The sequence below is a fragment of the Mauremys reevesii genome, linkage group 3 (genome assembly GCF_016161935.1).
Source record: "Mauremys reevesii isolate NIE-2019 linkage group 3, ASM1616193v1, whole genome shotgun sequence".
Lineage (NCBI taxonomy): Eukaryota > Metazoa > Chordata > Testudines > Geoemydidae > Mauremys > Mauremys reevesii.
The window spans coordinates 173,241,483-173,255,435 of record NC_052625.1 but is presented as its reverse complement, the minus strand read 5'-3'; the positions used below and the strand labels follow the sequence as shown (position 1 = coordinate 173,255,435).

General features: G+C 38.9%; 1 protein-coding gene across 8 annotated transcripts in view; it reads left to right on the top strand.

The window, feature by feature from the left end:
- Positions 1-13,953, top strand: part of MYT1L (myelin transcription factor 1 like) — a 369,230-nt gene that overhangs the window by 293,165 nt on the left and 62,112 nt on the right. For all 8 annotated transcript variants that reach the window (XM_039531760.1, XM_039531757.1, XM_039531764.1 and 5 more), the window contains 4 exons: positions 2,073-2,309; positions 4,251-4,372; positions 4,740-4,802; positions 5,293-5,361. In XM_039531760.1, coding sequence (XP_039387694.1) covers positions 2,073-2,309; positions 4,251-4,372; positions 4,740-4,802; positions 5,293-5,361 — 491 coding nt within the window. The remainder of the gene's footprint in view (positions 1-2,072; positions 2,310-4,250; positions 4,373-4,739; positions 4,803-5,292; positions 5,362-13,953) is intronic.

Genomic DNA, 13,953 nt, shown 5'->3' with positions numbered 1-13,953 from the left:
CTTAAGTGGTATTAATTGCACTATAGAATTTTTACTAACACTATCTGATTTATTATTGTAAGAAAGAGGATGGTTTAATACTGTAACTTCATGTATAAATCACACATGGGCCCTAAGGTTTTATGATCTAGTACAAAGAAAATTTGTGGTATTGTACACAATATTGTCTTACCTATCCAGAATATAATTGTTCTCAAATAGATGCATAATATGTTTGAAACAAACAAAAATTCCTCCAGTGCAGATAACTTTTAAATTGCATAACAGTAATAATGCAGTATCACCAATGCTCTATAAAGTGTTAGTAAATTCTCAATGTATTATTAAATGGCAACACTAAAACAAATAAAGGAAAAAGATGTTGATGTTAACCTTTATAAACAATAGCATTATTAAAATTCATCCACATTGTAAAACTTTTATAAGAACCTTTTGATTTTGTTATAATCAGATTAAATCTTGACTCTGACATCTGAGGAGAAATGACTACCGGTATTTAAAATACACCAGCAACCAGTAAAGTGCTACCTATAGGAGGCCACTAGATGGCTAAATAGACAGATGCAGTGCAGGGGGAACAGTTTTATTGTGCTTATAGAAGAGCTTTTGAGCTGGCAGACATGTTCTGCTCTTCTCCAGATAAACAAAGGGTTTTTTTCCTGTTGTGTAAAGCTTCTTGATCATACATAATGAGCTAACAATCTTACCAGTAGTTATTAGTAATGATCTTAATTTTTATGAATTCAGTAAGGTTAGTAATTTTGTTTTCAAATGCTTCCTTTTATATTAATTGATTTAATCCTATAGATGAGGGAATTCTCTTTGTGGCATGCAAATAAATGTGATTGTGCTCAGTACCGACAGGAATTGAAAAAGTTTGAGCAATAACCTTAAAAATATTATGTGGCAAAAAAATGTAATAACAAATCTGGGAAGATAAATACATTATCAAACCTAAATTAATATCAGGGCAATAATCAGGAATAAACTGTGGCAAAAAGTGTTTGTGTAGAATAATACTGTATAATCTATCAAAGCAATAACCAAAGAAGGGATTTTCATTAAGTGTCTTGCTGCTGTTCTGTTATTACCTCAAGAGGAAAGAGAGCTGCTAGACATCAGAGTAGATGGTAGCATTAACAGCAGTTTTGAAATCTAATTTCTGGTGAAGTGTTTTACTCTTGAAAAATTAAGGATTGGTTGGGTATTTTGCTTCCCTCCCTCCCATCTAAATGCCCTCCCACTCCCTGGGGAAAAGAAAGAAGAAGAGGAAGATGATTTGAAGTGAATAATTCTTGATCTATTTTCAAGCCAAAAACAAAAATCCCAAACCTACTCACCCTATACTTCACAGTTCCTCTGTCGCTGCAGGGAATGTCAGTATCAGCTGTGTTACCCAAGCCAGCTGATTATATAGATAGTCTTTGGAAAGTTAAGATATATTAAACCTTAACATCTGTAGTGGAGGAACTGCGAGATTTGGATGCATTTTCTCATAATATGAAGGTAGCAAACACAGTGTAAACCGACTTGCTTTAGTAACCAAAGCTCTTTTTTTCTAATTCCTTACCTGTTCGAGTTAGAAGAGCAAAGTATTCTGCTTTTTTTTGATGCAACTTGTTATCTGGTTTTTATTGCTCTAATCATATAAGCAGGTGTTGGAAGGACTGGAAATAGGCAGAATCATATAGAGGTTAACTCTGTTAGACTAACCTGTCAAAGAGTAAATCAGGGACATAAACACAGCAACAACATACCTTTGGGGATTTCTCATTTCACTGTCAAATTTTACACCTGTGTTTTGGGAGGATGGTTGTGGTTAGTGGGAAGTCTCCCCTTTTCTTCCAAATATCAGATTAGCCTTTTATGAAGATATGAGTGAATCTACTTTAACAGCATTAATGTTGTGTAACAGAATTATGCTACGTGTGGGAGGGGGCTTAATGCTTACAATCTATATAGGCATGATAAAACCTTTTATCATTCTACTAAGCAATCAGATTAAAAAACACAGAGAGGTGATATTTTGATAGTCAAAATCTGAATTAACAATATTTTTCTTATTTTGACAGAATCCTGATATGGAAGTAGATGAAAATGGAACCTTGGATCTAAGCATGAACAAACAGAGACAGCGAGATGGTTGCTGTACCATTTTGACACCACTGGAGCCAATGTCACCACAACGACAAGCTGTGATGAATAACCGGTGTTACCAGCTGAATGAGAGTGACTGCTGGGACTTGCCAGTGGACTACACTAAAATGAAGCCCAGAAGGATAGATGAAGATGATTCCAAAGAGATTAATGTATGTCTTTTTCATCTAAGGGTTCTGATTGCAATCTGATGGTTTTAATTCATTAGATTTCTAAAATCTGAAAGGAAAGAGGAAACACCCTGTGTAGGTAATAAACAAAAAATGGATAATTTCCTGACAAGAGGACTTTCTGGTAGTTAATCTTTCAAAATATATCATGTTGGCACACATCTGATCAGTGACTAACTTCCATCCAACAACACTTGAACCGTGAATGTGAATCATGTTTTCTAACAGCACTGTCTTGTTAACAAATATTTTCTTCTGTGAAGATGTTCTAAATTTCCAAATCTACCTTATTCCATCTGAGCAAGTTGACATAACTTTTTTCAATGTTGGTATCAAGTTTTTACCAGCTTTCCGAACAAGATACTCTTCTCAGATTAAGATTAAAAAGTGAAGGACTGAATATTTAAAAGTGTATTTATACACGCAGATCTACTTAAGAAGCACAGAGTACAGTATAAGTTTTCCATTAATTTAGCTAACCAGGATTTTGTTGTCAAAGGCCTGCTCCTACATTCCTTATGCATTCAGGAAAGTAGGAGCACAAAGCGTTGGGTGTGCTTTGGGATACACAGTAGGGCCTTTATACCATTGTAATTAAATATTTTATTTCAAGAGTATTATGAAGGAATATGAGGTGTGATACACTCTAAAAACCTGTAAACAGAAAGAGGTAAATAAAGAAAACTTGCTCCATAGTGAATTTATTTTAAGTTTCAAAGCTTGTAACATGTAGCAAGTGTTTTCAGTCACCACTCTGAAAGGGTGGTCCTGACAGTTGTCAGACAGCTGCTTTTGGGCGGGTGGGGGAAGGAGTTGCTGGGAGGCTACTGTTTGTATTTGTCAGGTTTCAACTCTAGCTCACTGGCCTGTTTGCCATATTTATAGCATTGTAATCTAGACATGATTTTACAATCCCAGACTTCGTATAGCAATATTTTTTCTCTTGCTAAATCTACATTATAAGATTAGAATTCTTATCAACCATGTGTAGCTGGATCTCTCTCCAATTTATTTTAATTAAAATATAGGATGGCGTGATTTAAAAAATAAACATAGAGACATGCAATAAAGTGATATTTGCTTTATATACATTGGGTGCAATCCTAGCTCTGCTGAAATCAATGCAGGTTTTGCCATTGACTTGGTTGGGGCCAGGATTTCTCTCATTATCTAAGAAATGGGAGATATTAAATACTGTATAGCATTGACTTAAGGAGAATCATTCTTTAATTCTGTTGCTCACAGCACCATCTGCAGGGTTTCTGCATCAGTGCTTTCTGCCACGTCTTCTTCACTTCTGAAATTAATGCTTAAGTTTCAAATATAAAAAGGCTAAATCCATCAGTAAATTTAAATACAAAATTATATTTTGCCAGGCAGATCCATTGAGGTTTGCCCCAGATTGTGACACTACATGTGTGTTTAGCAATTGGCTGCTAACATCATTCCTGATTCATTTTTTGGGAGAATGCTTAACTATTTTAAAATGTTATTGAAGTTGGCATTTTGATGGATAAGATACTATATTTACGCTTTGTTTTTCTGTGGCTGTGGTTTGTAAAAACTCGTGACTTTGGAAAAAGTATTGATTCTTGTGAAAGAGAATAGTAGTTGACTGTCAGAGGCAGCTGCTGATACAGTTGGGAATAGACACTATACAAGAGAGAATATCTGACTTTTGCCTCTTTCTCATCAAGTTAAATAATCTAATTCTTTTTCACATGTTCTAAAGTGTGCATTGAAATGTAAAGGTACTATATAAAGGTCTAGCAGGTGAGAAAAAAAAGGTAAAATGATGTCAACATTTTTCTGATTGAGTGGGAGTAATGGAGGCGATATGTCTTATAACTGTACATAGCATTATTTTTTGTGTATATTGCAGCCTCACCTAAGTGGGACTAATACCCATATGTTTGCCTGCAGCCAGAAGACTTGGATCCTTTCCAAGAGGCACTTGAAGAACGAAGGTATCCTGGTGAAGTTACAATCCCAAGTCCTAAACCCAAATACCCTCAGTGCAAAGAGAGCAAAAAGGATTTAATAACGTAAGCATAATGTGAGGTGAAATTATTTTTTCTTCTTTTAACCTTTTCTCTTTGTCTTTTTTAAACAAACGAGTACATTACGCCTTGCAGTATGAGCATGCGACATTTGCAGCATATAAATGTTTCCAACTGCCAGTTAAGTAAAGTGATAAGCTAACATGTATTTGCTTGTTCTTAATGATGCTATATTGTACTGAGATGCCATTTTCATTTAATGCTGTTCATTTTTCAGCTTTTTGATAGGATGCTTAAATCCCCTTGCAGTCATTGCGGCTAAACTGGAAACAATGAAACTTTTAAAAGTTTTTTTTTTATTTTTTTAAACATACTTACTATTTTGGCTGTTTTTGTTTTTGTTTGGTGGCAGATGTCCAACACCAGGGTGTGATGGGAGTGGTCATGTGACTGGTAATTACGCCTCACATAGAAGGTGTGACTTCATTTTTTTCATGGTGGATTCTGTCTTTTCAATTTATTGTTTTCAGCTTACCTCAACAATGCTGTCAAAGTAAAAACGTTGAACTATGTGTTAACCCTTTGAGTAATATATGTTGATATTAAAAGCATGCTAATTTGTGTGTTGTATAAACGTCTTTTATTTTTAAATAGATTACTAAAATTTCCAAAGTTTTCTTAAGCTTTTTGAGTAGTTAACCCAGGGATCACAAATATTTTTTGTTACATTTTACTACTTTGTAAAAACAAAAAAAGTTCATTTACATTATGTAGTACTGGAAGTAAAATTTATATCTAAATATATTCAGAGGGTTAACTATATTACAAAATTCAATATTACAGCACTTGCCCCATCGCTTTTCTGCATTACAATTTTTAATTTTTATTTTTTATGTTGTGATTGTTTGAGAGAGTTTAGCTTTTAAGGAGGTTGACTTACTTGGATATCCTGCCATGTCTTACAGTCTTTCTGGCTGCCCCTTGGCTGACAAAAGCATTCGAAGTATGCTGGCCACAAGCTCACAAGAACTCAAGTAAGATATAAACAAAATAATTCTGTTTACGTATTTATTTGCTCAGCAACCGCATGTAATTATGACAGATGCTAGATATGCTATTTGGAAAAGTACTAGCTAATGTACAGGAACTTACCCATGCTTGGAATTTCCACTGAAACCAATAGGAGATCCATGCAGTGATTGGGCCTATAAATAAGTCTATTTCTTTGTTATTTTCTTTTGTGCATAGAGTACACGTTAAGGATGGGCAAGTTCAGAAATTTTGCGGTCCCAGTCTGGACAAGCATCCAAATTTTGGAATCCCTACTCAAAGTTTATCTAAACTACCTAAGTCTCTTGAAGTTATCAGTCTGAGCTGGAAATATCAAGAGAATAGATTGATGAAACTAGTCTGATTCCAAAATTGGCAAAGCAATTATCTGACTATTTCAGAACCTCAAGGAAGGTTTATTTCCCAAAAAAGAATTAAAGGTCCATGCTTAGGTGAAAGGAGGAGATCGATGTTTCTTTATAGAATCTGAATGAGTTAGCCTATCCCTAATTCATGTATTGTTCTCCCCAGGTTTGTATCACTGTTATCAGCCTAATGCATTGCCTCATTTAACTACCTTTTTCTAGAGTTTTCTTTGCTATTCCTCTGCATTTTTTCTTTCTACAAAGTAATGATTTCCTTTCAATACTTCAGAGTGAAAATTGTAAGCAATGGACATTAGTTTATTAAAGTATTATGTTGAATTATTCAATTCAAATATAAAGAAAATCCTGTAGTTTTGTCTATGCTGAAATAGAATCTTTTATTATTGGCAACAATAAATATATTTATATATGATGCGTTACTCTATTCTGATTTTTTTTTAAATGAAAAATCTAGGTTATACAAATGCTTTTTATGGTTGTAGTGAGAAGTCCTACCAAGAATTCTGTAACCTCCTTCAAAAATGTGCATGTTCTGTTTTGGTCAAGCAATACTACAGGTCCAAACTTACTCTTCTCCTGCAGCCAGAGCTTTGCCTAAAACTATGCACATGGAAATGCTGCAGGATTGGATAATTATGTGGCATTCTTCAACATATTCCAAATACATAGTACAGAGGGACAGATATTTAAAAGTAAGAGGCAAGGATGGGAAAGGACAGCATGAACAAATACTTGGTGATGATTCCTGGCCATGCTGAGGAGTATTCCAAACATAATTGGGCAGGGGGCTACCTTTGCTCCCATGACTAGCATTTTCTTGAGATTCATACATGCATTGTTGGGAGAACAGACCCTAAAGCCTAGGAGGTGTTTCAGAAAGTCAGCTGCTAAGGCAGATTGCTCTCTAGATTTGTCTAACATAGACAGTGAGTTCTCATAAGGAGTAAGAAACTCACTTTGCCTAATTTCAAATCCACTCCAAATTCACAGGTTTGAATACTCAACTCAAATGTTTGGATCCCATTCCACTTAAAGAGCAGGGAGGGGCCATGCAGAGGAAAAAGTCAAATGAAAGCAGAGAGTGAGAAATAGAGTAAAGTGAGGGCAGAGTGATTTTTGGGCTCAGAACCACATGGTGGGAGTACAGGAGGCTATCTGAAGCCACAGTGGTTGGAGGCATCATGCCTGCACAAGGCAAGCACAGACAGGATGACTGTTGGGGGAACAGGGACAGTGTGTTTACTATAGATTCTTGCTGCTGCTTTAGAAAAGGTGCAACACACAGAGACCCCACTTGTGCTTGTGTCGCGTTAATTACAACACTACGAGGAAGCTCCTTCATGTACCCTACTGCCTCTTCTTCCCTCCCAAGAATCCCAGTCTACTTGCCCAGCAAGTTTTAGTCTCACCCCTTCAGTCCTCCACTTCCCTCCACCCCTGGCTTTTTGTCTGATCTGTCTCTCTTCCTGTCCTGGCCTCCAGTCATCCCCCACTCATGATTCTTGTCCCAGTCTCCCTCCCTGAGCTCCTTGTCAAATCTCTGTGTTTCCCCATCACAATTCCTTGTCCCAGGTTCTTTGCTCAGCTGGTGTTTGTGTTCCCCCAACCTTGGCTCCTCATCAGATCTGTCTCCCCACTCACCTCCTTCCCCTTTGCATCTTTCTCTCCTTGGCTCCCAGCCCAAGTCTCCACCCCTGGTTCCCAGTCCCGGTCTTTTTTGTCCAGCCAGCCACAGTTTCCTTCTCACCCCATCCCCTGCCAGTCTCCACTCCCAATCACACCCTCTTCATAATCTTCTTTTTCCAATCTACTCCCTGGTCTGGCTTCCGTCCCCTCCAGATTTGAATCAGGCAGCTACTTGGGCCTAGCAGGGAGAGGGTATTGAGCATAGAGGAGGGACAGTTTAGATGCCTGAACCTGGGATGGTCTGCAGCAGCACAGAGGTGCAATTGAAGGGAAAATCCTACTCAGCCCTGGGCTACAGCATGTCCAGTATAGATGGAACCACCAGGGAATTTAGTTGCTAAGATCTATTAAGTCCCTACTGAGCATGCGCGAACTGCAATTTTGAAAGGCTTATAACTAGTCACATTTGGACAGATTTTCATAGGGATGCACAAGGCACATTCCTGACACAAAGGGCACTACCTTGCCAAACATCAAGTCTCTGCTCCAAAACATGGGTGCACTAGAACTTTTCAAAGAAAAAGGCACCAGAACTTTTTTTAGCATTACTAAAACAATGTATTTTTCCTTAGCATCATACCTGGAAACAACTAAACTACCTTGGCTGAAACATTCCAGAAAAGTTCAGCCTGAGGCAGACACCTAGCATAGAAAATTTCAGCCCGATGGGTTAAATTTTGGCAAAGGTATGAGAGTCTGATAATGTGATGTGTTGGGCAACCTTAAGGTTGCACATGCCCTGCCTGTAATTCATATATGTGAAAGTGATATTCATTTGACCAATGAATTTATCATTCATTTTTGATCTACCCTATTACCACTAATGCATCTTCTTTGGGCTAGTTCTAACATTCCTAACACCTGAACAGTATCAAACAGCTGCCATTTTGTAAAAAGCCAAACTGCCAGAGAAATGTTTCCTTCTTTCCCCAAACTGTAGAATTTCCCTCAAAAAAATTACACCTTCTTGAGCCCCAGAATAGATAATATTCATTTGTGTGCCAATGATAGGTCAAAGGGTTGGTATCTCTCATCCCTGTAGGGCTAATAGCTTGCGTACTATCGCATTGGAAAGGAGAGATTCCCAGCTTGCTTTTAGCACTTGCTTCCTGCCCTGGAAAAGCCCCGAATAGCAGAATTTAACTATAGGACATTTTTATGTATAAAAAGATCTGTTTTAGGTATTTTTGAAAGATATAAAGAGAGAAATATTAAAACTAATGTTTTATATCATATTTAGTCTAGCTATCAAATTTTCAGAATTCCTCTCCCTCTAAGCCTGAAAAAATGAACAGATCTTAACAAAGTTACTAAGTCTACTGAATACAGAAAAATGAAGAAATGAAGTCCAATAAAATGTTTTAAATCTCTAAAGCATTTGTAAATTATTTTTCTCTAACACATGATACAGAATACATGATACTGTAGTGTGATATAAAGATTGTATTGCTGGATTACATCATTTGGGATGACTGGCATAACTCACTCATGGCTTTGCCATTCATGGGTAATGTGACAAATCTTAAACTCATGCGGATAAAACCTTTATATGGCATTCTACAACTATGTATTCTCTGTCTCTCTGTGTATATATACAATTATAAAACACTCACACAAATATGTGTAAAGTAATTTCCAAACTGGAATTCTGTCAGGACTCCATGCCTAGCATATTTGTGCAAAAAGGGCTATGAGATATTTAATGAGCATTATTGGTTGTATATCTGCTCTGGAAGGCAAACTTCCAAATTCACCACCCTAGACACTACTCACACTTTTTGTCACACAAACTGTGTGTCATGAACAGTTAAGCATGTTTATTTGCTGTTTTCCACCTGTGTTTCAGTTTTTCTTTACCCACATCCCCTAAATAGACCAAACTATTCATAAAGGTGAAATTCTACAAGAATTTCTATAACCCAGCACACTTTTGTGCTGGGATCTGCACTCGCTCTCAATAAAAGTTTGGAGGGGTACAAGAGAGTTGGGTAGAATAGATCCAGTATGTATGTTCAAAAGGGAGACAAATCATTGGTTACTTAACTCGTATTGCAGCTTTTGCAGAATTGGTTGACATATTTGTACATATTGAACTCACTCCTCTCCCTTAGTCTTGCTCCTCCTCTTTTCCTCTCCTGCATGGGGAATAACCAACCCAGGAAGAACGAACACAACTTTTTTGTCTCTCGTCTGCCTAGGAGCGGACTCCCTGAGCTGGTCCACCTGTTCCTTCAGCACCTCTCTTAGTATCCTATTTACTTATATATATACACACCCGACTGGCTTATAGACAGGTCACTGATTTTTAAATAACTGAAATATTCAAAGTAGTTCTGAGTCATATATATATATATATATGATTATTGTTTTAAGACATAAGTAACATCAAAAGAGGTGGATATTGGAGACTTACAGGAATTTAAAGGTCTTAAAATGGACAGAATAGTATAAGCATCCAAATCCTTTGGTGGCCAGAGCACAGTCTATATTGATTAATTATTATGTTTATCTTAATGCATTTTGTATCTCAGTGCTATCGTCTATAGTAATTGTGGTCCTATAAATACCATAGATCTTGATAGACAGGGTCCGGAACAACTGTGTTGTGGCAGCTTTCTGAGGCATGAAGCCATATTTTCACTCCATGGTGAATAGAAGAGTTGGCCAAACTCTTTCTTGACATCCACCCATTCCAGTTGCATACTGGAGAATTTCATGCTGGTGGATGCCATGCAGTTTATATGACTCTCCAGCCACACAAAGTCTAAGCATAAACATGTCTCTCTCAGCAATAGAAGTTGGTCCAATAAAAGATATTACCTCACCCACCTTGTCTCTCTAATATCCTGGACCAACAGGGCTACAACAACACTGTGTACATAAACATGAGCCACATGTGCATAGATCAGATATAGGTGAAGGCAATTACAGGGTTTGATCAATAATTTTTCACTACTGAAGGAATTGCTTTAGCTCTTAGTTCCCAGTTACTGGCACCAGCAGAGAAGACTTCAGTATTTTTAAGTGTCTCTGAAGAAATTAACATCTGGCCTGAATCCAAGACTTTCCAGTATTAGGTTACAGGCTATAGTGTTGGTGAAACACAACTTCTTTCTTAAAAGACAAAGAGATGCTGAATTGAATAGTAAACCTCCGTATGGTGGGAGAGCAATCAGCAGCCAAATAACAGTTACAGATACAAAGTTTAAAGTGAAGGGTAAAACGTTCAGTCGTTAAATACAATTTTTAACCTTAACCTAGTTCAGAGATCTCAAACTCAAATCACCACAAGGGCCACATGAGGATTAGTACATTGGCCTGAGGGCCGCATCACTGACACCTTTTCATACAAAGATACAAAAGCCCCCGCCCTGCCCCCAGCTCCGCCCCCACTCCACCCCTTCCATGAGGCCCCGCTCCTGCCTCACCTCTTACCACCCCTTCCCCACCCCCATTCCAGCCTCTTCTCCAAAGTCCCTGCCCCAACTCTGCCCCCTCCCTGCCCCATTCCCACCCCTTCCCCAAATCCCTGCCCCAGCCGCGCCTCTTCTCCGCCTCCTCCCCTGAGTAGGCTGCATCCCCGCTCCTCCCCACTCCCTCCTGGAAAGTCCTAAGTGCTGCCAAACTGCTGTTTGGCAGTGGGAAGCGCTGGGAGGTAGGCGGAGGAGTGGGGATGTGGTGCGCTCGGGGGGGGGGGGTCGGCAGAGGCAGGGGTCAGGGGTTGAGGAGAGCTATGGCGGGCCGCAGGAAATAACTCCACAGGCCACATATGGCCCACGTGTTTGAGACCCCTGACCTAGTTTGTTTCCTAGCAGTTACAGTGACTTAAGAACTTCAGTCTCGTAGAATTATAAACATTTTTAAAAAGTGAAACAACATTCCCCAAAGTTTTAGAAGTGACTTAAAAGAAAAACTTTACTTTAAAATTAACTAGTTGATTTAAAAAAGCAATCATTTGAATGATGACTAAACCAGTCCAAACTAAACCAGTCCTTTTTCTTTCTGTGCCCAATCAGCCAGGGCATTTGTGCAGCAGGGAGTTCAAGGAAATAACATACCCGTTTCAGACAGTACTTTCAGGTGGATTCTGTCATTTAAAAAATAACCACACCTTTTATATGGCTTTGTGTAGGTTGGCCATGCTAAATAAGTCACCTATGATAAGACATATTACCAAATTTAACATTGTTTCTCTAAGGTCATTTCTCTGTCAAAGACTCATGTGTTAGAGGAAATGTTAGTTTCATATGATTATGTTAAATTCACCTGATCTCTAAGATGTTTGGGGTTTAAATAAGTCCCCAGAAAATTGGATGCTTATCTGAACTTCCAATAGTCCTCCAATTCCCAAACACCCGTGTCCCTAAGTAGATTTTCACTATGTGGAATTGTCTTCTGGGGGCGATATCAAGTGTCCTGCCCCTCTGGCATCTTTAGGGGAGGAAGGCGTTCTCATCATCCTATCTGTGTTGAGCCTCAGGGCTACTACTGTTTTCTCCACTCTGAAGGTGGAGGATCCTGCGATTTCCTTTCCCTCATTCTTATGTCCCTTTTTGCCCTAACGTCCATATTGTTGGATATCCAATGTCTACACCCCTCCAGCTATGTCTTTCCATCTCCCTGGGGATCCCATTCCCCTTATCTCTTTCTCCCCCTTCCCATCTGTGTCTCCCTTGTGAGTGTCTCCCCCTAACTCCTGAGAGGGAGGGAGAAATGGGCCATTCTGCACCTCTCTGTATCTCACCCACCCCTACCAATTACTGCAGCCTTAGCGTGGGGGGTTAGAAACTGCCCCAGGCCGGTGAATATTCAGCTTCCCCAGCTGTTTTCTTAGCCCATGTGCTGCTTTCTAATCTCCAGCAGAGAGCATAGTTACTGAGAAAGGGAGCAAGGGAATGTAAAAGGATCTGATTGACACAGGCCTCTGGTTGATTCCCACAGTGGCCCCTATTGGCAGCAGGCAAAAATTATGTATATGTTTTTAACAGCTTAGGCAAAAAGATATCCAGGGGCAATGGCCAGTACTGCAAATACCCAGGACACTCCCAGCGAAAATGGGGCAGCTGGCAAGCCAGCAGTAAATATGGTGCTTGTTATTGTTTTTAATTATTCATACTAATCAGAGGACATTTAGAAATCTCAGGCCAAATCCTCACTCAAAACTCCCAGTGACTTCAGTTACCCAGACCAGCTTGCTTTAGTGAGAGCTGAATGAATAAGGACTGAGTGAAGGCAGCAGGATTTGGCACGGAACACGTAATTCCACAATAGTTAAAACCTGAATCCTAGGCACTGGATCCTAGGCCCTTAATGGTGAAGTTTGAAGACATCAAAAACAGTTCATGGTCCCAACTCAGCAATAAACCAAAGATGTAAACATTACAAATATGTTTCTTTAAGCAATATTTTTAGCTCCAGATTGTGATGGGGTTTTGCTGGGACTGGAGGGGAGCAGGCAAAGAGCCTCCCCAGCTTGGTTAACCCATGCAAGGGCCTGTCCCAGTTCTTTATGGGAGTGCAGGGACTTCTCTTTCAGTGTGGCCCTAGAGAAAGCCAGTGTTCAAAAGAGCTATAAACTAGTATCGTCAGTTAGTAAAACGTGCCGGTGGAGAACTCTAGGAGGGCGTGGGGTTGATGACTTTGAACCTCCACCAGATAAGTGGATTATTCTCTCTCTCATTCTCTATATCTCTAAACCTTGAGAGCTTTCTGATTACGTGGCCACTTCTTGTTCTCAGAACAGTTCCTTCTGCAGTGGCAGGTCTGGAGACTGAAGTGGATCTACCACCTAGAACTTGTATTTGCCATTCCTGGTATTTTTCATTGTCACTGACTGAATCATGTGTTACCTCTGTCAGCACAGAAACACCATTGCTAGCATTTTGGATACCCACAAGAAATAGATGGTTAAAGATTTCATTATTTTGTTTTTTTAGCATTCTTCTGTTCCTCCTGTAGGACTGACCCTCAGGGGAGCTTATGACCTTGCTGCAGATGAGATAAAGTTTACACTGGCAGGTTGCCAGCCACTTTTCTATAAGGATTCTAACATTTTCTCTCACCTGCAGGGGTAACTGTTTGGCATTCTTGTTATAGCATTTCTTCTTCTCTACTTCCCTAGTGTGTATCTCTTCAGGTTTAATTGTTTTTGACTCAATAAGCTTGCCAGAAGTTGGCACTAAAGTTTTTGTCCTTCTGCCTACTGCGTATCTGAACTGGTGAACCTAGTAAATAAATGTGGGGTGTATTGCAATACTCTAACAATGCTAACTACGGACCCCGTGAATCTGCCAGAGCTTTTTTTTAATCAAGTTCTTTGATGTTTGAACTTGACTTTGCTGTTCATAAATCTGTTCATAAAGGACTTGGTGTGGTCTACTTGAACTGATGTTCAAAGAAAATTACCAAAATGAGGCATTTATAAATTGTTGGCCATTATCTGTTATTAACTCATCTGGAATCCTATGGTGAAAAAATTACATTATTACATTGCTGCTCAATATG